This window comes from Corythoichthys intestinalis, chromosome 10 (assembly GCF_030265065.1).
Source record: "Corythoichthys intestinalis isolate RoL2023-P3 chromosome 10, ASM3026506v1, whole genome shotgun sequence".
NCBI classification, from domain to species: Eukaryota; Metazoa; Chordata; class Actinopteri; order Syngnathiformes; family Syngnathidae; genus Corythoichthys; species Corythoichthys intestinalis.
Window position 1 is genome coordinate 36,044,996 of NC_080404.1, and position 24,298 is coordinate 36,069,293.

The window sequence follows — 24,298 nt, forward strand, 5'->3', positions numbered from 1 at the left end:
AAAGCTGCCCTGCCCACTATAAAACTCACACCTGGTATGAAATGTCTTGATGAGAAGCATTGTCTGATGTGCATCATGGCTCGGTCAAACGAGCTGTGAAGACCTGCGATCAAGGATTGTTGATTTGTATAAAGATGGGAAAGGATACAAAACCATCTCTAAAAATCTGGATGTTCATCAAGCCACAAACAGAGAAGTTGTCTACAAATGGAGAGAGGTTGGCACTGTTGCTTCTCTCCCAAGGAGTGGCCTTCCACCAAAGATGACACTAAGAGTTCAGCGCAGAATACTCAGAGAGGTTAAAAAAAAAAAAAAAAGTGTTTGCTAAAGACTAACAGAAATCACTGGCACACTCCAGTATCTCTGTGCACACATCAACTATATGTAAAACTATGGCCAAGAATGGTGTTCATGGGAGGACTCCACGGAGGAAGCCACTGCTGTCTAAAAAAAACAAAACAAAAAAAAAAACATTGTTGCTCGTTTAATGTTCGCAAAAAGGCACTTGGACAATCCACAGAAGTTTTGGCACAATATTTTGTGGACTGATGAAACCAAAGTTGAATTGTTTGGAATAACACACAACGTCACGTGTGGAGGAAAAATTGAACAGCTCACCCACATCAACACCTCATCCCCACCGTGAAGCATGGTGGAGGGAGCATCATAATTTAGGGCTGTTTTGCTACCTTAGAGCCTGGACAGCTTGCAGTTATTAATGGAAGAATGAATTCAAAAGTTTATCAGGATGTTTTGCAGAAAAACTTGAGGCCGTCTATCAGAAAGTTGAATCAAAAAAGAGGATGGATGCAGCAACAAGACAATGATCCAAAACACTGTAGTAAATCAACTTCAGAATGGTTTCAGAAGAACAAAATGCACGTTTTGGAGTGGCCAAGTCAAAGTCCAGACATGAACCCCTTTGAGATGCTGTGGCATGACCTAAAGAGCGATTCATGCCAGGCATCCCAGGAATCTGACTTAACGACAGCATTTTTGTCGAGAACAATGGGCCAGGATTAGTCCTGATTGATTTGCCAGACTGATCTGCAGCGACAGGTAGCATCTGGTTGAAGTTATTGCTGCCAAAAGGGGGGCTACAAAATATCAAATGTGATGGTTCACTTACTTATTTTTCCCGCTTCTGTCATTGTTTGCATATTATCTTCATTAAAATATGAAACCCTATAAATGTTTGTGTGGTTTTAGTTAAAGCACACACTGTTTTTTCATCTGTGTGATTGTACATTTTGTGAACACAAAAAAATTGGCTAGAGTTAGGTAGTCAGACAGAAAGTAGAACTCTTCTCCAACAGTTTAAAAGATGTTACCAGAGATGAATGGATGGAGGTAAAGAGCCACGTGGGAGGTGGAAAACATGAGCCGTGAGTGCATTTCACAACATGTCATATGTCGTCGGCTCACGCCACTTAACACTCGCTTTACACACACAAGAGCTGCAAAGTGACGGTCCCGTGAAATATTAATGCGGTACAAGCCCGCTTTCACCACCTCGCCACTGGCCGAGGTGCCACCCTGCCCTCAATAACACCGACCCTTCCTCCCTCGTCACTTTCCCTGACGGCGTGAAAGTGACAGCCGGCAGTATCCAAGCGAAGCTCGCTGCATTAGCAAGCAAACACAAAAGTGCCATGAGAAAAGATAATGAGATTCAACAATGAGAGACTGAGAGAGAATGCGGGAAAAATCCAAGTCGAGACAGACAATTCCGTCGAGCGACGAGCGAGAAAGGAAGGTGCAGGACAGAAGATGTTTAGATCTTTTATTGACACACCCTTGGAGACTTCATGTGTTTTTTATTGGACAGTCACAACATAAAATGAAGGCTGTCTGGCAGAATGTATTGCGGTGCGTTGCAAAGTGTAATGGGAGCAAGAAGAGTTTTTAGTGTGAGATGCATACCACTGCGTTACTGCAACTTTCATGACTTTGTGGATTGTTTAGACTCAGATTGCATGCACTATTCAAAGGAATCGGGCTGCTTAATTCATCGGCTGACATTGACAGTGATAAACATCCAATACATTTGAAATAAAAATGGATTAGACTAGGGCTGTCAAAATTATCGCGTTAACGGGCGGTAATTAATTTTTAAAATTAATCACGTTAAAATATTTGACACATTTAACGCACATGCCCCGCTCAAACAGATTAAAATGACAGCACAGTGTAATGTCCACTTGTTACTTGTGTTTTTCGGTGTTTTGTCGCCCTCTGCTGCCGCTTGGGTGCGACTGATTTTATGGGTTTCAGCACCACATGAGCATTGTGTAATTATTGACATTAACAATGGCGAGCTACTAGTTTATTTTTTTATTGAAAATTTTTTTAAAAATTTTAAAACGAAAATATTAAGAGGGGTTTTAATATAAAATTTCTATAACTTGTACTAACATTTATCTTTTAAGAACTACAAGTCTTTCTATCCATGGATCGCTTTAACAGATTATTAATGTTAATGCTATCTTTATTCATTGTTATAATAAACAAATACAGTACTTATGTACCGTATGTTGAATGTATATATCCGTCTTATCTTTCCATTCCAACAATAATTTACAGAAAAATATGGCGTATTTTATAGATGGTTTGAATTGCGATTAATTACGATTAATTAATTTTTAAGCAGTAATTAACTCGATTAAAAAATTTAATTTGACAGCCCTAGATTAGACATTTATCGTCAACAATCGCAACCAATGAGGTAAGCTAAATGACTTTTAAAGGGAACTTCGGACTTAGACTTATAGGCTCTAATAAGCCACAATTGTTCTCGTTTACTAAAATATGTTATTAGAAACACATAAATATTGCCATTGGTTTAAAAATCTAATATTCAGTATGTTTTGACCTACGGAGGGCGCCGTGTTTTATGCGTGCAATGGAAGCTTGGGGTGATGACGTAGTTTGTCCCTATCACTAGACCAGTGCTTCTCAATTATTTTCTGCTACGCCCCCCCCAAGCAAGACGTAAATGTTTCGCGCCCCCCCAAACTCTCTGCCGCCACTGTAAATAGTATTGTCTATTACTGTAGTATTGTATTATTACTATTATAAATACGCAGCTGCCTAATATTGTGTCCTTTTTTTCTAATAAAGAAAAAAAGTAACATAGATCAACTTATAACAAAGTATAACTTTATTAACTTTGTTTTGTTTGTAACAGAGAAGACTTGACGTGCATCAATTTGCCTGAATTTTAAAAAAAAAAAAGTCACATTCAAACTGTAAAAATACATTCAAGGTACATTTTTGACCATTTGATACAGAAAAATAAAATGTAACAAAATCATTAAATAATAACAAATTCAAATTGATTACAAACATTCACTCATGAGGACAATATGCCAAAAAATTTGACCGAAAAAACAAAAATGAATAAAGGAAAAAAAGTGTCCTTGGACAGAAGGAGAGTTTTTATTTTTGCTGCTCACACTCAGTATTACCTCCTTTGCAATGGTGTGGAGTCATTTTGCAATGAGCATGCTAACAATGCTCACTGGTTTACTGATATAACACTGACAAAGTAGGACGATTGTTGGCAATATTCGGCACGTTTTCGCTGAAAAACAATCAAGCGGCTTATCAATGAGATTGGGGTCGAATGTCTTTAAGTGGCGTCTTAATTGATTTGGCTTCTGGCGGTCCGCTATAATTATTTTTAGACACAGTAAACAGTCTTTCCTCATCACCCACAGTATTAAAAGTCAAAGCTAAAAGGCAAACGGCACGAACAAAGCGCATTCTCGGCGGCCGAGGTAGAACCGTAGGTGAGGGCGGTCGTCGTGACAATCCCAAGCCGAAAATGGCACTTATCGGGCGGCGGCGTGAGAACCGGACAAGACAGTGGGTCGCTGCGTGAGTGAGTCCGGTCGGAAAACGGCGGCGGCGCACTGCTCTTCATATTTGTTTTCTGTGTAATGAGTGCTCTTCCTTAGTTCAAAAATACTGCACGCACTCTGAAAATGAGAGCGCCACTGCCACCCACTGAGTGGATGCGCAAGTACCCTTTATTCCAGTACGGCAGAAAAAAAAAAAAAAGCATGTTCCCCGAGGTCACATGTGCCCCCCCCGGCATCGCTCTGCGTCCCCCCAGGGGGGCGCGCCCCACTATTTGAGAAGTACTGCACTAGACGAACATGACGGGGTTACTGCAATACTTTCTACGCGGCGAGACGTTAAACACATGCGCACATCAGTTAAAAGCAGCGAGTATTTACTTAAGGCATCATTAGTATGGTCTGTCGCTATGCATCTAAACAAAACAAGCTGAAAGCGCACGGTAGTACTTTTGGTGTCAAATTCGCCTCTTATAGGACATTTTGCCGGTGATTGCACATTTTGGCAGAACACTGCCCCCCCCCAACTCTCGTCTCATCCTGTCTGTACTGTTCATTTTGCTTTTGCTGCTCGTTTTGTGAAATATCGACAGTGTTGTCATGCTCATTAATGTTCCTCTCGGGTTCAAATTCAACAACAATGGCGACCTACTAGTTAAACTAATTTTAAAAATTGTATAAAAATGAAAACATCAAGAGGGGTTTTAATATCAAATTATTTAAACTCATAATAACATTGATCTTCTAAGAACGACAAGTCTTCGTATCCGTGGATCCTTTTAACACAATGGTGTCGATAACAAAAAAAAAAATTGAATTGTTCAACCCGTCTTTTTAAGGTCAATTTTGAACCACTCCATAAATATACTCACAATAATCCATACTAAAATGAGAATGAATTTCCTATTCAAAATATATTAAATACTATTAACTTATCCACTAGCATTGAAACCGACAGTCGTTCATTTTGTTTTGACTGTGAAGGCTGGCAGTGAATTGCCCTCATAAGCCATCCCAGTCAAATGGATTGGATGGATTTTGCTGTCAATGTAGTAGTGAGTGAATGAAAACTGGGCAATTAATCCTGAATAAGTCTTTTAGAAAAAAAGTGCAAGTGTATTTTTTTACCATTTTGTATTTAAAAACAATTTTAAGAACCATGAATAAATAATGTGGTGGCCTGTTTATGTTTGATTGTTTTAAGCTGTTTTACCCTATCAAGATTCTCCCATAAACCCTTCACAGATCAACAAGTGCATGTTACTGGAAAAACCTGTGCAAATGTGTTTTCTGACTTAAGCTTGCGCATGAATATGGCCTACAGTCACCAAGACAAAGATGCCTTCAAATGTTTAAATGTCAACAAGTTTGTTTTAAAGTGCAAATCTGTGTTTCCTTGAGACAGTGAGGCTCCCATTTTCCTGCCATTGTTGGCTCTGGCCATTTTTTACATTGTGGAGAAAGGAAAAATGTTTGTTAAGCAGGAAGCTTTGACCGCTTAACTAATAGCTTCATTGTTGGACAGAAAGCTTTATGTTGGATGTACGGTTTGATTGTTTTCATTTTGATTCCAAAAGGCTGCCCGTTGACACACTTGTCGTCTTTTTGCTTTCAGACAACACCGCAGACGTGTTGGTGAAACAGGGGCCATTCAACCTGGATGATCCCAGAGATTACAGCGTGGATGTGAGCATCAGTGACGGGGGCCGACCCCTCCAGACCAGCGTCACCAAACTGGTTATCAAGGTCTGGATTTGCGTGTTGTACAGTGGGGCAAATAAGTATTTAGTCAACCACCAATTGTGCAAGTTCTCCTACTTGAAAAGATTAGAGAGGCCTGTAATTGTCAACATGGGTAAACCTCAACCCTGAGAGACAGAATGTGGAAAAACAAAAAAACAGAAAATCACATTGTTTGATTTTTAAATAATTTATTTCCAAATTACAGTGGAAAATAAGTATTTGGTCACCTACACACAAGCAAGATTTCTGGCAGTCAAAGAGGTCTAACTTCTTCTAACGAGGTCTAACGAGGTCTAATGAGGCTCCACTCGTTACCTGTATTAAAGGCACCTGTTTTAACTTATTATCGGTATAAAAGACACCTGTCCACAATTTCAGTCAGTCACACTCCAAATTCCACTATGACCAAGACCAAAGAGCTGTCGAAGGACACCAAAGCAAAATTGTAGACCTGCAACAGGCTGGGAAGACTGAATCTGCAATAGGTAAAATGCTTGATGTAAAGAAATCAACTGTGGGAACAATTATTAGAAAATGGAAGACATACAAGACCACTGATAATATCCCTCGATCTGGGGCTCCATGCAAGATCTCACCCCGTGGTGTCAAAATGACAACCAGAACGGTGAGCAAACATCCCAGCACCACACGGGGGGACCTAGTGAATGACCTACAGAGAGCTGGGACCACAGCACCAAAGGCTACTATCAGTAACACAATGCGCCGCCAGGGACTCAAATCCTGCACTGCCAGACGTGTCCCCCTGTTGAACCCAGTACACGTCCAGGCCCGTCTGCGGTTTGCTAGAGAGCATTTGGATGATCCAGAAGAGGACTGGGAGAATGTGTTATGGTCAGATGAAACCAAAATAGAACTGTTTGGTAGAAAAACACAGATTCTCGTGGTTGGAGGAGAAAGAATACTGAATTGCATCCGAAGAACACCATACCCACTTTGAAGCATGGGGGTGGAAACATCATGCTTTGGGGCTGTTTTTCTGCAAAGGGACCAGGATGACTGATCTGTGTAAAGGAAAGTATGAATGGGGCCATGTATCGAGAGATTTTGAGTGAAAATCTCCTTCCATCAGCAAGGGCATTGAAGATGAGACGTGGCTGGGTCTTTCAGAATGGCAATGATCCCAAACACACAGCCAGGGCAACAAAGGAGTGGCTTCGTAAGAAGCATTTCAGGTTCCTGGAGTGGCCTAGCCAGTCTCCAGATCTCAACCCCATAGAAAATCTGTGGAGGGAGTTGAAAGTCCGTGTTGCCCAACGACAGCCCCAAAACATCACTGCTCTAGAGGAGAGCTGCATGGAGGAATGGGCGAAAATACCAGCAACAGTGTGTGAAACGCTCGTGAAGAGTTACAGAAACCGTTTGGCCTCCGTTATTGCAAACAAAGGGTACATAACAAAGTATTTAGATGAACTTTTGGTACCGACCAAATACTTATTTTACACCAAGATTTGCAAATAAATTCTTTTAAAATAGAACAATGTGATTTTCTGTTTTTTTTTTTTTCCACATTCTGTCTCTCATGGTTAATGTTTACCCATGTTGACAATTACAGGCCTCTCTAATATTTTCAAGTGGGAGAACTTGCACAATTAGTGGTTGACTAAATACTTATTTGCCCCACTGTATGTGAATCACTACACAATTTGAGTCTATTGTAAGCTAACTAGATTTCATACCCCGCTTTTGGCAGGCATGCCGCTGTGACGCTAGACGCATCCCAACGCAGTGCAAGGCCGTGGCGCAGAAGATGGGAGTGAGCGTTCACGTTCTCATCGCCATTCTGCTCTGCATACTCACCATACTGGGTAAGTTTGATGCACTGAGATGAAAACTGCAAAGCTGTCAACACAGAGCAACAATGCAGGAAAAGGGCATTAAAAACGCAGTGTGCAAGAGGCTACAACTCGCAAATTTCTGAAGTAAAAACCTCAATCAGTTCAATTGCTTCCAACATTACCCCCTTTCGCACAGCCAATATCCCACATCCAATCGCATCAACAACGCCGAATTTTGGGAAAAGCGGAAAATACGCAGTGTGAATGGTTCCAGATGGGGAAAGACTTCAACAAAATAAGGGACTGTCAACATTTCACACAGCTGTTAATTCATGACTTTAGTGCTGACTTCGATTCCATTTGTGTTCTTTGCCTTGCTTTGCCATCGACAAGGTTTCACACAGTAAAACTTTCCTGCCCCCTGGTGTTGTTGGTTTTATGAATAATGCAGGAACAGATGCGAAAAACAATGCCTGCGGTTTTTAACGTGCTGCTATTCTCTTTGATACCTAAGTCCCCTTCTTGCAATCCACAAGCTTGTCATAATGGGGTGAGGGTGCAATACTTTTTTGCTGTACCTGAATTTATTTGTCCACGTATCAGTACTTAGCTTACTATGGCAAAATAGAATGGCTACATTTTTAGACTTTCGCAGATGATGACAGAAAAAGACAACCGCGGCAGAGATTGCTAGAGATCTTGAGGACTTTAACAGTGCAACAACGGGAGGGTTGGGGAGGGTAGGATTGTGAAAGTAATATAGAAAAATCGGGACAAATGAAAAAGAAAATTGTGGGAAAATGTGTGAAGAATAGCATCGTTAATGAGGAGTTAATCAGCACTTTAGGGTGCCGTCTGCTTATCAAACAGTGGCAAACATTAAGTGGATGAACTATTCATATGCTGTACTTTTTTTTTTTTTTTTTTCACTGGGTTTCCTTCTCTTTATCAAAACCCTTTCACCACAGGCCAGATTAACTCTTTAACACTCTCATCATTATCTGCCGCGCTCTGAAGCAATTTAGCGATGCCGCGTTGGCTCCCTGTTCGCCACAAGTTGCGTTTGACCCCCTGAAAAAAAAAAAAAAAAAAAAAAGATTCTCACTGGTTTGCTCGTCTTTCTTCTTCTTTTTCTTCTTCTGAGTCGGCTATCTGTCAAGCTTAATAAAGCACGGAGCATATGTTGTAAAAGATTAATCTGTTGCTTTCCCAAGCATGCGAGAACAAGGCGCGCTCGCTAAAAGGCAAAGCTAATGTCGAACGTCCGGAGAGAGTTAGCGAGAGGGAAAGAGAAAGGTTCATATCAGGACCCCCGAGCTCATGGTTTATCTAATGTCAGAAGCGTCCTCCACTTTTCCCTCTTTCCCTTCGGTCTTTCATTTCTTTCCTCATTTCTTCCTGTTTCTTGCTTGTGACCTTCACGTCATCCCTCCTTCCCTCCACTACAAGTGCTACCCTGGGTTGCGGGTTTAACTTGTTCTGTGGTCGTAACTCAAAATACTTCATACAGTGGGGCAAATAAGTATTTAGTCAACCACTAATTGTGCAACTTCTCCCACTTGAAAATATTAGAGAGGCCTGTAATTGTCAACATGGATAAACCTCAACGATGAGAGACAGAAGGGAAAAAAAAAAAAACAGAAAATCAAATTGTTTGATTTTTAAATAATTTATTTGCAAATCACGGTGGAAAATAAGTATTTGGTCAATACCAAAAGTTCATCTCAATACTTTGTTATGTACCTTTTGTTGGCAATAACGGAGGCAAAATGGTTTCTGTAACTCTTCTCAAGCTTTTCACACACTGTTGTTGGTATTTTGGCCCATTCCTCCATGCAGATCTCTTCTAGAGCAGTGATGTTTTGGGGCTGTTGTTGGGCAACACGGACTTTCAACTCCCTCCACGGATTTTCTATGGGGTTGAGACTTGGAGACTGGCTAGGCCACTCCAGGACCTTGAAATGCTTCTTACAAAGCCACTCCTTTGTTGCCCTGGCTGTGTGTTTGGGATCATTGTCATGCTGAAAGACCCAGCCATGCCTCATCTTCAATGCCCTTGCTGATGGAAGGAGATTTTCACTCAAAATCTCTCAATACATGGCCCCATTCACAGATCAGTCGTCCTGGTCCCTTTGCAGAAAAACAGCCCCAAAACATGACGTTTCCACCCCCATGCTTCACAGTGGGTATGGTGTTCTTCGGATGCAATTCAGTATTCTTTCTCCTCCAACCACGAGAACCTGTGTTTTTCTACCAAAAAGTTCTATTTTGGTTTCATCTGACCGTAACACATTCTCCCAGTCCTCTTCTGGATCATCCAAATGCTCTCTAGCGAACCGCAGATGGGCCTGGACGTGTACTTTCTTCAGCAGGGAGACACGTCTGGCAGTGCAGGATTTGAGTCCCTGGCTGCGCATTGTGTTACTGATAGAAGCCTTTCTTACTGGGGTCCCAGCTCTCTGTAGGTCATTCACTAGGTCCCCCTGTGTGGTTCTGGGATTCTTGCTCACCGTTCTTTTTATCATTTGGACGCCAGAGGTGAGATCTTGCATGGAGCCCCAGATTGAGGGAGATTATCAGTGGTCTTGTATGTCTTCCATTTTCTATTAATTGCTCCTACAGTTTATTTCTTTACACCAAGCATTTTATCTATTGCAGATTCAGTTTTCCCAGCCTGGTGCAGGTCTACAGTTTTTTTCTTTGGTGTCCTTCGACAGCTCTTTGGTCTTGGCCATAGAGAAGTTTGGAGTGTGACTGACTGAGGTTGTGGACAGGTGTCTTTTATACCGATAATGAGTTCAAACAAACGAGTGGGGCCTCGTTAGACCTCGTTCGAAGAAGTTAGACCTCTTTGACAGCGAGAAATCTTGCTTGTTTGTAGGTGACCAAATACTTATTTTCCACTCTAATTTGGAAATTCTTTACAAATCAAACAATGTGATTTTGTTTTTTTTCCCCCACATTCTGTCGCTCATGGTTGAGGTTTACCCATGTTGACAATTACAGGCCTCTCTAATTTTTTCAAGTAGGAGAACTTGCACAATTGGTGGTTGACTAAATACTTATTTGCTCCACTGTATCTCAAATCAATTTTCCCTATAGAAAATGTGTCTGAAGCTCGCTCTTAAAACTCATAACTTGGGGTGGGTACTCATAAGGCAAGGCACCACTGTATCTTTACTTTCCTTTTCTGTCCCTCACGATCTATCTCCCTTTTTTCTCCTTTTCCGTTGCCTCTCGTCCTCATTGATATTCCCTCCCGCCGTCTTCCCGTACTTGCCGAATTGCTACTGCGTGTTTTTAGAGCTTCTTGTGCTGGAGGCAAACTTTGCAGACACCTAAAACCATTCGGCGTCTCATTTTCCCGTCAGTTTTCCAGGCTGACTTTCTCCCTCGTTAGCGCAGCGCCTTCCTTCCTCTTCCTTCTCACTCGCTTCCTTCGTGGCCCCATTCTCATTCCTGTCCTAATTTCCCCACATCTTTACAGAAAAGACTTGGCTGACCGCTTTAATCTTGCCAGCCCAAGTTTTCACGCAGTCGCTAATCGCGTCTGTCTGTCAAACATCTAAAAATTCTGGGGACAACTATTCTGTGTGTTCCAAGAATAAAGCGGGGGTGGGAAGTGGTTCTTTGCCCCAAAACTGAAGAAGTGTGTCTTATGTCTTGCAGTGATCGTCATCCTATTTGTGATGAAGAAACGTTACCACAAAGACTCGCTGGCCGGCATGAAGAACAGCGGTGAGATTCACGAACAGCTCGTAACCTACGATGAGGAGGGTGGCGGCGAGATGGACACCAACGGGTAAGACAAAGCACAAACATTCCCATGTCCTCTTGGTGTCTCACAAAATACAATTCCTTCTAGCAAAAAAAACAATAAAACAAAAACAAAAACGGTCATTTAAAGTGCAACGATCCAGGGAGAAAAATATACCTGCTCCACCGAATGCATATTTTGAGTTCTATCTGAAGTCTGGATTTAGGTTTTTCTGTCACTGTTAAATACAAAACAGTAGACCCTGAACAGTATCTAAGGGTTAATGCATCTGCGTATTGTTCTTTAATGGTGATATTTGATGCCACTTTTTTGTGTATCAATATTTATTTGCCGACTTAGTCACGTGAGACACTTTGTACTTGAAGAAAAGCCACATGCCGTATTAATCCTCCACCGTTTGCAATATTCATACCCTCTGCCGCGTCCTATCATTTAGTGACCCAGTTTATCTGAAAGGAATCATTAAAGTTTTATGTAATCTGAATCTAATCTAATGTGAAGCCTATTAAAAGGCGCCTGCTTAATGCATCGCTCATGTTTTAATGCTCAAACAGCATCATCGTCACTAACCACATTGTCCAATTACGTTTAGTTTGAGTGACCACGTCCTCTTTTCCCTGGACACATTTTTGAGGCTATGTTCAGCATCTGATTTCAGTCATTCATTTTTCCGGTATTTATTGTCTTTTTGCCTTCTTTTTGCTTTGTCTGACTTTCAAGTCTCTGGTGTCTCGGTCAGTTGAGAGTGTTGGTTGTTTTACTCAGATGTACAGATGCTTGCATTACCTCTTTAGGGGGGGAAATTGAATGAAAAGCAGACTTTCATTTGATAAAATGAAAATAACCATACTGTAGACATACAAATGATGATTTTTAGGGAACGTATTTTCCAGTCTTTACTACTACAGAGATTTCTTTTAAATGGATGACGAAACATCCTCTTTTTGCCCTGTATAAGTCCACTTTTGGGACCACGGGTTGTTTTACCAGTATGACTGTTTGACTTTTGAGATCAGATTTCCTCTCCTCCAGTTTTGCTACCAACAAAATGTCATTACCACTCATTTTCTTAATTTTCAGGGAATGTTTATTGTTTTTACTATAGTCACCAAATGTCATCTACCTTTTAGTAACATTATGAGCAGTGTTGTTAATCTTACTTTTAAAAAAGTAACTAATTACAGATACAAATTACTTTTCTCAAAAAGTAATTGAGTTAGTAACTCAGTTACCTGAATGTAAGAGTAATTAGTTACTTGGCAAAGTAACTGGTGTTACTTTTCATGTTTTTTTTTGTTTTTTTTTTCAATAACCCCTCTCCAAAAAAAAAAAACAACAAAAAAAAAAGGGCACACTATGTGAAGTTCAAATGGTTTTTGGGACAATTGGCCCTGGCCCAATTCTTTACCCTAAACTTAACTAGACAGAGGGGGTCTTGTGGATATTGCAATAACTAGGTAGTAACCTTTGCTACATTTGGAAGACATTTAATTGTTGTGAATCAATCATTTTAAGATAGAGTCAAGTCAAGGTTTTGCCAATTTAGGAGTATTTTAGATAAAAAGTTGCTGCTTTAAGATGGCGGCTGTTTACTGAAGCCGGCGAGTCTATCATTCTGCATTTCGTTCGTTCGTTATACATGTGATATCTACTGTAGCATGTGGGCGTGGTTTGTAGGCTATCGGCTACAGTCAGGTATGATTGGAGCCACCAAGCATCACGTTTGCAACGGCGTCACAACTCCCTTCCCTCCTCCCCACTCCCGCTCTGCCATGTTTTATTTTAGACTTTTATCGCGTCATTTAACCTATGTAGTAACGCATAGTAACGCACGCCTTTACATCCTCAGTAACGGTAACGGCAAGATGAGAAAAGTAAGTAATTAGATTACTCACTACTGAAAAAAAATAACGCCGTTAGTAATGGTGTTATAATCTAATGCCATTATTACCAACACTGATTATGAGAAAGAGTAAAATTTATTTACCCTACCAGCCCCTAATTGAGGCATTGATTTGTTTTTAATTTTCTTTTTGTTAACCTCGATGTCACCCATTCCTTAATAATGTATATGGCGGAAAACACTCAGATGACTTGAAGTTCTACTCTGAGACCCCCAATTTGGCAAAATTTCAAAATTGCCCAATATTCATGTGTGATACATCATTGGAAAGCTTGAAATCTCAATTTTCTGGGGGAAGACAAATTTTTGAACAGGAGGGCATTTTTAAAAACTTTTTTTTTGAACAGAAAAACCCTATCTGGTGGTGAGATAACGCGAGAGCAGAATTACAGACGCCATGACTTTAAGGAGATATCGCGTACTTACCTTGTTTCGATCCAAAAACTCCATGTAGCATGTATCACCGAGTGTCAAAACACAGCTGTGAATGGCCACAGCTGGATTTTTGGGGGATTTTTTGGGTGAGACATGGTAATATAACAAGGGTCGCGATGCAGAAATCGCAGACATCAAGGAGTGGTTGAGATTTTCTTTTACATATATTTACCCTTTAAAAATTTTTTTTTTCAATTTTTCGTTGTTTGGATCGATTATTTATCACCTAACATATCGGAGAAAATGCAACAGTAACAAAAAAATAAATAAATACAATTAAGCGATAGTTATGACGTAGACATCCGTGACATTTTTACAGACACCATTTTTTTCATTGTGACATCATTTGTTTAAAAGTTTAAAATACAGTGCCTTGCAAAAGTATTCAGCCCCCTTGAATCTTGCAACCTTTCGCCACATTTCAGGCTTCAACATAAAGATATGAAATTTAATTTTTTTGTCAAGAATCAACAACAAGTGGGACACAATCGTGAAGTGGGACAACATTTATTGGATAATTTAAACTTTTTCAACAAATAAAAAACTGAAAAGTGGGGCGTGCAATATTATTCGGCCCCTTTACTTTCAGTGCAGCAAACTCACTCCAGAAGTTCAGTGAGGATCTCTGAATGATCCAATGTTGTCCTAAATGACCGATGATGATAAATAGAATCCACCTGTGTGTAATCAAGTCTCCGTATAAATGCACCTGCTCTGTGATAGTCTCAGGGTTCTGTTTAAAGTGCAGAGAGCATTATGAAAACCAAGGAACACACCAGGCAGGTCCAAGATACTGTTGTGGAGAAGTTTAAAGCCGGATTTGGATACAAAAAGATTTCCCAAGCTTTAAACATCTCAAGGAGCACTGTGCAAGCCATCATATTGAAATGGAAGGAGCATCAGACCACTGCAAATCTACCAAGACCTGGCCGTCCTTCCAAACTTTCTTCTCAAACAAGGAGAAAACTGATCAGAGATGCAGTCAAGAGGCCCATGATCACTCTGGATGAACTGCAGAGATCTACAGCTAAGGTGGGAGAGTCTGTCCATAGGACAACAGTCAGTCGTACACTGCACAAATCTGACCTATATGGAAGAGTGGCAAGAAGAAAGCCATTTCTCAAAGATATCCATAAAAAGTCTCGTTTAAAGTTTGCCACAAGCCACCTGGGAGACACACCAAACATGTGGAAGAAGGTGCTCTGGTCAGATGAAACCAAAATTGAATTTTTTGGCAACAATGCAAAACGATATGTTTGGCGTAAAAGCAACACAGCTCATCACCCTGAACACACCATCCCCACTGTCAAACATGGTGGTGGCAGCATCATGGTTTGGGCCTGCTTTTCTTCAGCAGGGACAGGGAAGATGGTTAAAATTGACGGAAGATGGATGTTCCTGTATTTGGCTGCATTCTGGAAGAAAACCTGTTGGTATCTGCACAAGACCTGAGACTGGGACGGAGATTTATCTTCCAACAGGACAATGATCCAAAACATAAAGCCAAATCTACAATGGAATGGTTCAAAAATAAACGTATCCAGGTGTTAGAATGGCCAAGTCAAAGTCCAGACCTGAATCCAATCGAGAATCTGTGGAAAGAGCTGAAGACTGCTGTTCACAAACACTCTCCATCCAACCTCACTGAGCTCGAGCTGTTTTGCAAGGAAGAATGGGCAAGAATGTCAGTCTCTCGATGTGCAAAACTGATAGAAACATACCCCAAGCGACTTGCAGCTGTAACTGGAGCAAAAGGTGGCGCTACAAAGTATTAACGCAAGGGGGCCGAATAATATTGCACGCCCCACTTTTCAGTTTTTTATTTGTTAAAAAAGTTTAAATTATCCAATAAATTTTGTTCCACTTCACGATTGTGTCCCACTTGTTGTTGATTCTTGACAAAAAATTAAAATTTTATATCTTTATGTTTGAAGCCTGAAATGTGGCGAAAGGTTGCAAGGTTCAAGGGGGCCGAATACTTTTGCAAGGCACTGTATGCAAGTGAATAATTTTTTTAAGTCGTTTTTTTTTTTTCAAACGCATTTTAGACATCAATTAAAGATTGAAAGCTAAAAATGACAAAAGCAGTTGCGCAACGTCTGTAAATGGGGGTTTCCAGGGTAAAACAAACAGATTAAAAATAGTTCGGGGCTTAATGCGCCATGAATCTGCTATAGCAGCATTAAGACATATTGTTCTATCAAACACAACAGTTGTTTTGGCTAAAAACACAGCAGTTTCTTTAAAGAGGAATGCAAGAGCAGAAACTGCTTTTTCAGTCTTGTCTGTGTTTTCCGCCATATCCATTTTCGGGGACCAATTTCTTTCTTCTGGGTTACCAATTAGTACTAGTTCATTTTTATAAAACACAATTATTATTTACAATTATTTTAGATACTAACACCTACTCTTCCTCTAACTTTCTCAGCTATGACGTTTCCATCCTGACGTCGGCATTCAACGATGGTTCCCTCCTGCGGCACCCGGACTGCCTCCCCCACCCGTCACTCTACGCCATGGTCCAGAAGTCCCAGCCCCACCATCACCCACACCAAGTACAGCCCGCCTCTGCCTGTAAGGGAGACATGGCAGCCATGATTGAGGAAAAGAAACACGACGCGGACCACGACCGTGAAGGCTTCCCTTACGACACGCTGCACATCTATGGCTATGAGGGCCCAGAGTCCATCGCAGGGAGCCTCAGCTCGCTGGGAAGCTCTTCCAGTGGCGGATCAGACTCAGACTACGACTTTCTGAGTGACTGGGGCCCCAGATTCAGGACCCTTGCTGAGCTGTACGGCGTGGACGAGTCGGATTACTACCACTAGATGACCTTTTCACCGAGACGCCACGTGTACTTCCGGGTGGCAAAAACTAGATGGCATCAGTCGAGGCAGAGCAATTCAGTATACGGTAAACAGAATTTTCTATTGGTGTTAGAATGAAACCAAAACCAGATAAAGTCAAACATTCTTCTATCTATCTGTGGGGGAAAAAAGGCCTTCTACTAAGACTGTGCCATATCATACCATTGATATTAACGGTGAAATATCACTGGCTGCAGCTTTCTTTGGTGTTCCTTCCTGTTAGACGCCAAAATATAAACACTAAAGCTCAAGTTTTAAACTGTTAGTTTTTAAATGTTGTTATACTTGATTTCTGAGGTTAAACACGACTTGATTAATTTTTGTTTCCATTTCAAACTGTGCCATTTATCAATCGTACATTTGCGCTCTTTACACTGCAGTGTAATTGTGTAAAAGTAGGGTGAGCTGTATATTGTGTGCAATGAAAACGCTGTAAATTTGAGTCAGAATTACGCACATATTTTGCAGGATTTTTATTCCCATATCACCCAAAATATCACATAAAACTTTGAGGCTATATCGCTCACCCTACCTTATACAAAGCTAAATGTTTGGGGGTCCGGTTCCGCAGTCTAGCAACCTGGACAATAGCCGTACGATGTATCTGCTTCAGCTACACCCAGGTTTTTGTCATCGTTTTCAATTCAGATCAACAGTACTCGGTCACTTTTCAGTCACCCGGAAGTACCCTGACGCCTATTGTTTACACGTATTATGAAAAGGTCTATAGTCTACAGCCATAAAAAAACAACCACACTTGAGGAGGAACAAGACTTTGATGGTGTCACTTTTGTTTTTGGACACAGACATTGGAGAGTACAAGTGTCTCTTCTCGTCCAATCAGATTGAAGGATGTTCACGTGAAAGGGAATGGTCGCACTAGTGCAAAGTTGCGATTGAAGGACGCAATGAAACCTAACAAAGTTGACGTCTGAGCGCTATTTTCTTAAATGCCGTGTTTTCGCTTTTTGTCTACTTTGGTATTTTTATCTATTTTACAAACGCACACACACTCATGCAATTTCCACTTTAATAGATACACTTGCACCATTCAATATTTTCTAGTACAAAAATGCAAAGACAAAATTGTTAATTTTTGTACCAGAACATATTGAACAGAACATGTAAGTGTGCCTAATAAAGTGGTGCTAGCTTTCTATATCGATTAGTAATAGTACTATGATATATTCTGGTGGATACCAAAAATTTGACAAGAAACTAATACAATACTTTTAAGAGTGGCCAGGCTTATTTGTACTGTTTTAACCCAAGTGTTAGTTATCTCTTTAGTCGTTTTTTTTTTTTTTTATATTTCACAAAAGAAGAATAAAAAGGAAGTCAGTTGATGAGTTTTACATGCACACACACACACACAATGTTCACTTTATTAGGTACGCTTGCACCATTTAAATACAATATACAGGTAATTATGTCCAGTTTAATTGATACTAAGAGTGGTAGCTTTCCTACTCCATTCACAGGTGCATGTGTACTTAATAAAGATGTACCAGTTCGCCGTGTTCAATCCATATACATACTGTACATGCCTTGAGATATAATCTTAAATCATTAAAAATACCTTTATCGCAAAATAATCTCAAATTCTCCCTTTCCATTGATGTGGATGAGAATGGATTTAATTTGTTTGAGCCCCCCACCCTAAGTTCTCCAAAGTTATTATAGTTTTAAATGTCGATATGGTGACGCTAAACACATTTTTTTAAAAAAAAGCAAGGGTTTGTAATCTAATGACAGAGGACTACTTTCATCTCTAAATAAAATTAATCAAAATAGCACCAAAATTCCACAAGATTGTCCCAAAGCAAGACTGGTATTGAAGTTACAGTATGGCTTCCACAAATGTGACAATTTAGTAATTTCTACAAATGTATGACTTTGCCGATGTTGTTTTACTATTTTTGCCCAAATGTTCTATTTTGTGCTTTTTCCAGTTAAAAAGAGGCACTAGGAAAGAATATTTGTACCTCGATCAAGGGTGTTATCTTTGCTTTTGCATAAGAGGGATTTATTTTGGCTTTCAGTAAAATTCGGCTACTTTTCAAAAGTCAATTAATCCATTTTTCAATGTTATCCACTGAGAACAGAGAGAAAAAAAACTGAACAAAAATGAGCGATGGGAAATGGCCAAGCACCATTACTTAAATAGCTTTCCCGTGCTTTTTTGTTTGACACCAGCAGTCATCAGGTTCATTGTTTAGCTAGGAAAAGCTCAACTCTCAGAGGCCTCCTTGCCATGTACAACTCAGGAAGCACACAGCAGCTCTGAGGTGCTTCGACTACTTTAACCTCTCATCCCTCTGGCTACTGGCAGCTGGGGGAAGCACATCCATTTAATAAAAGAGAGAATAGAGTAGACAATGGCTCATGCGGTGGGAACAAAAAGATAGCTGACTTGTCCCAAAATGTGTGAATCAGAAGGTTTGAGGATGTAGGTTCAGATTAGTACACCCACGATGTGAGAAATCCAAAAGAAAGCATCACTGTAAAAGTGACAATGAAAATTAAGAATTCAATCAAACACTTAAGAAGCAAGTGGTGCTAAAAACTATGACGGGACATCCAGTCCAGTTCCCTCCTTCACAAAATAAATCAATTTCCATTGGCTAAAGAGAAAATTCCAACATAGGATGCTGTCTTTAGGCCTTGTTGGTGATCTAAGTTTAACTGTAAGGAATGTATTTTTGTTTATTTCTACTCTTGATGATGGGGACGCCGTCACAATAGACGGAAGTCACTTTGGCATTTTCCCATCGACATTCACATGTGAACTTGGTCTTTCCTCCAACCTCTCTCTAATCAGTGCTAAGCTAAACAGCGCTAACCTCAACTTCCTGTCCATCTGGAGGAGGATTTGAGAGAAGGGAGGTAGGGTTGGTTACCTCCCCGACGGGCCAATACATTGTCCCCTTCCCTGATCTGGAGGGCTTGAAAAACAGCCTTGGGTAGGAAGGCTAAGGGGTTGAAGGTCAAGAAGGAACATGAGGCGAACAATGCAGCCAATTGAAAGCGTTTCATGACAGACACAAATTGACAAAACCCTCAACATTCAATATTTGTGGTTGGAAAAATAACTTTTAAAATGTACACTAAAGATAATTTTATTACTATTGGACACAAACCAAAACCCCCTTGCTTGAGCAATTACCTTATCGTGATAGAGGGGTTTGTATTTCCCAATGATCGAAAGAAGTTATGTTGTTTAGTGCTCAGTGTCCCTGGCAGAGTCACCCATAGGGTTGCCAACTCCCTGAAAAAAAATAGGGACACCTCATTGGCAGAGCCGGCCGGCCTAATAACTGTCACCCTTTAATTACTATTTGTATATGAAAATTGATTTTTTAAAAAAATATTATTTATTATAATTATAGAATTTATTTTAATAAAAAACTGAAGTAATTTGGAACATATTTGAGTCATATAAGTACATAAAAAATAATTTATTATCAGCAATGTATTTTTTAATCCAAAATATACTAGAATTAAATCTGTCCAGCTAAATTGAAAACTGTATAATTTAACGAGCCTCCTGAGCGAGCCTTTATGTGCGTGTGGGGTGGGGAGTGGTTTGTGTTTTTAATTTTTTATTATTATTATTATTTTAATGCAAAGAAATTCTCAGGTAAAGATTTTTTTTTTTAATTTACAATTTAGGTGCGTTCAAAGACACCTCAAAATTAACCTGTTCACAAATGATCACTCCAAATAAAATGAATTTGACAGAACACAAACATATAATACAATTAGTGAAAATGGATTGAACAAAGAACAGGAAAACAAATTATCATTATTTTGAACACTCATTTTTAGTCACGCTTCACTCAAACCTCTTATGTCCCACACTCTTACGTTTTCTTCCGTTAGCGACAGTACCTCGACCAATGAGATGAGTGGGGTTTCGTATTGTCATTGTTATGTCAGCTCATAGGACAAAAAGCAGGATAGGTAGGGGAATGCATTTTCCCTGCATATTCTTGTAAAGCACCATACCAGTATACATTTGTACTAAAAATAAGACACTATTTTCGAGTTTGATGATAAAAAAGGGACAGAGTATCTTGAAAGCTCAATAATCGAAGTGTTACTTTTGTTTCTGAATACCGGATTATTCCGTTTTTCACGGGACAGTTGGCAACCCTAGTCACCCATTCTCCATGGTAAGGGGAGCAAGTAGACCAGGTACAACTCAAAAGACCCCAGAAGATGAATAAACTGAATGGCAATACCAGAACATCCCTCTGCCTTCAGGTGAGGCGATGGTTCTTGACTGTTGTTTGTGATTATGCAATAAGCAGCAGCTCAGCGTACCTTTTTTGTCTTGGTGAATCAGATATGCCTACAGTCTGAACATAGCCTTAGTGGGTACTGGACTGTAGGTTCCACCGGAAAATCAAATTTCAGATTCACAAGGAGCAGTATGGTTTTTGTCCTGGCCGTGAAGCAGTGGACCAGCTGTACAACCTCACTGGAGTCCTCGAGGATGCATGGGAGTTCACCTAGCCAGTCTACATGTGCTTTGTGGACTTGATGAAGGCATTCAGCTGTGTCCCTTCGAGTGTCCCGTGGGGTGTGCTCTGGGAATATGTTGTAACGGACTCCCTAATATTGACCATTTAGTTTTCAGAATTTGTTCCACATTGTTGGCAGTGAATCATATTCAAAGAGTGTTGTGGTCAAGAGGGAACTGAACCAGAAGGTGAAGTTCTCAATTGACTGGTCGATCTATGTTCGTAACCTCAAGGAAGACAAACATCCGATATAAAAAGCGGAAGAAATACGTTTCCTCTGCAAGGTGTCCAGTTACAAGGAGCCAACTTGATCTGATAAAGATGCCATCTGGAGTGTATGATCACTGGCCAAATGGATATAGATAGATACATCACATTGGCAGACAATGAGTTAATATTGTTGACAATGGGTACCCGCCAATAATCTTGCATTATTTCACGATTCTATACGATCGTCGATAAGGAAATTGAAATGACAAAGAGGAGAAATGAACACACAATTTCTTTAAAAGAACAACTATCCCACTAATAAAATTCCAATTAAAGTGAATTTTGCCACATTTTGTGGCCTCCTGGATCTGAGCAACTTTGTTGACGTGAACTTAGGAGCCTCTTGTCTTGCTTTGCCTTATTATTGTGGCTTGTTGAGACCATGATAAACCATACTGGGGGGTAGCAATTATTTTTCCATTATGCTTTCTGTCTGCTGTTTCCCATTAGGGTATTTATTTTTGTGTGAAAATGGCCAAATGTTGAATTTGTAGTCAAATCTACAGTGTGGAACTTGGTGTGCTTTCTCTCAGCGTGAGAAATTGGTTTGTTTTTCATCCAATTTAAGCACAGAAGAGGCAAGTGGAGACGGACAAATTGGCCAACCATTTTCTCTCGTTGGCAAAGAACAAAATGCGAAAAGAATGTGCAGAGGGAAAAAAAGAGACAAGAAGATAAAACAAAATGTTACTTTTCTTATCACATTTTCAGACATGTTTAGACTTCTTTACCCCTCGAGTGTTATTGACCATTGACGTCCTCGCTGGAGTTGTCATGGCAACAGCAGAACTCACAAGCCTAAAAACATTGTAACTATCGACAAGCTCTTATTTGCCGATACAGTCGGGCTTTTAAGTTTAAAAAGTGAGTTTCGTCGTTATGGCGTCGTTCAAAATGTTGGATCTAATCTGATTAATAACGTCATTTCTCAGGTTGGGATTCAAAATGAACTTGCGTGTGCATGTGTACTACTCTTAAAAATATGACTTTGTTTTCAGTGGATTGATATCTTGTGTTACTGAGAGACTTTGACTGACATGTACAGTATACAAAAATGTGCCTCTCCTAGTGATGATTTCTAAAATATTGTATTTCGTCAATTATGAATTCAATGCAATCACTTTTTAAGGTTGTATACATTTTTTTCTACAAAAAAGACGATGAGGGACGATGTCTGATGAGTGCAAAACGTATCTCAATAAAATGAGGTTCAGTAGGAATTTGTACCCAAAAAAATCTACAATTATCTATTTTAAAAATATATAAAATAGCCATCGAGTTCAATTATCATAAAAGCATTTAAAATGAACACATTGTTGTTGTTTTTTTTTTCATTTAATATGGTGATGGTCCTATATCAATGACCATGCAGGTTTTGTACAAAATCTCACTAAATTTCAATGATGAGTTTGAGGCGATCACATGATCTTCACAAACATCGAAAGTAAAATACGTATACAGTGTACTGCATTGTATATTTTCTGCTGTGTAAATAGAGAAGATGTGTGCCTTCATTATTTCAAGAAAATAATACTGGTTTTTTTTTTTTTTAATGTGTTATTGTTTTTACAGTGTGTTTGTGTATAGCAAACTACTTTTTATTATCTGCCATTTTTTGTAAGTGTACAAAAAAATAAACTTGGAAATGTTTTATTTGGTGATTTATGGTTCTTAATACTGTTTATGCACCCCTCAAAGGATAACCCAACAATATGTACTCAGACCCTTTGCTTAGTATTTAGTAGAAGCACCCCTTGAAGTACTACATTGGTACAGCGGTACCTCGACATACGAACGCATCGACATAAGATTCTTTCGACACACGACGTAATATTTGACTCGTCATCCGTCTCGACATATAACATGCTCGAAATACGAAGAGTCACGACAGCATCGTAATTTCATTGTTTTCCCGCAAGATGGTAGCACGTTCAATTTTTTTTGTGAGAAATCATTATGGGTCCGAAGGTTAGTGTAGGTGCTAGTAGTGGTAACAAAAGGAAGAAAGTCATGCTTACCACTGAAATGAAGAAAGAAATCATAGAAAACTAAGAGTGTGGTGGGAGTGTGAGTGAACTGGCTAGACATTATGGCTCATAACAAGGCTCACCATGTCCTCCTCTACCAACACACCCATTGTCTCCTCTAACCTCCGTTCGGCAGTAAGTTAAGGTGAAAAGAAAAATGCATTTTTAATGTCTTATTCATAATTTATTCTTTTTACATGTGCCTAATTGAATGCATTTGTTAAATTAGACAGACCACAGATCACCATATACTTCTCTACCTCCACACACACCCTCCCCTCTAACCTCCGTTCGCCAGTCTCAATAAGGTAAGGTGACAATAAAAACGCTTTTTATTCCCGATTTATTTATAATTTATTTGTTTTGCTAAGTGTAATTGCTATTTGTAATTGTACCTGCAGGATTTACTAATCTTTTAGCGTAGGTTTTTGGGCTGTGGAACGAATTAATCGAATTATAATGTACAGGTAGTCCCCGGGTTACGACGGACCCAATTTATGTGCTTTCGACTTTACAACACCTGCGTCTCGTTGTTTTTTTTTTTTTTTTAATGTTTTAAATGTTTTCACAAAAACTTTTGTCTCGTGATACATGCTTTTATTTTTGCGCAAGAAGCATAGAACAGGAAGCAAGGGCATGTACAGACACACCCACCCTGCACACGCACACACAGACCAGCCAAGTGACAGAGATGACATCCTGCGTGCACATTTGTTGCTAGTGAAGCATCCAGAGGCGACGGCTGTATATAACCCCTTTAGTAATGTTTATTGAGCAATTGTGGTCGAATACTTGGGGCGAGTTCATGTCATTGTTTTTAATGATGCGCGGACATACATTCTAATGGTTTGTTAGAATGCTGTATCAGCAGCTACTTGTAAAGTCAAATTTGAATTTCTGTTATTGAAGATGAGACTGATTTCATTTAATTTTAGTTTCATTCTGCAAGTGTTGATATCATGAGCAGCTGAAAAAAGTCATCAAACCACTCGGATGTCTGGCATCTCCATTTCGTCCAACGTCTTGGCGAGGACAGTACAATGACGTATAATATATGCTTTGGACTTTATTTTTTTGGGAGGGTGTTTTGAGG

General features: G+C 39.8%; 1 protein-coding gene and 1 long non-coding RNA gene across 3 annotated transcripts in view; one reads left to right on the forward strand and one right to left on the reverse strand.

The window, feature by feature from the left end:
• The window catches only part of cdh5 (cadherin 5), a 68,537-nt gene extending 50,437 nt beyond the window's left edge, over positions 1 to 18,100 (forward strand). For both annotated transcript variants that reach the window (XM_057848745.1, XM_057848746.1), the window contains exons 12-15: positions 5,476 to 5,606; positions 7,315 to 7,429; positions 11,069 to 11,201; positions 15,944 to 18,100. In XM_057848745.1, coding sequence (XP_057704728.1) covers positions 5,476 to 5,606; positions 7,315 to 7,429; positions 11,069 to 11,201; positions 15,944 to 16,343 — 779 coding nt within the window. In that variant the 3' untranslated portion in view covers positions 16,344 to 18,100. The remainder of the gene's footprint in view (positions 1 to 5,475; positions 5,607 to 7,314; positions 7,430 to 11,068; positions 11,202 to 15,943) is intronic.
• The window catches only part of LOC130923219 (uncharacterized), an 80,635-nt gene that overhangs the window by 14,875 nt on the left and 41,462 nt on the right, over positions 1 to 24,298 (reverse strand). The gene's annotated exons all lie outside the window — the stretch shown is intronic.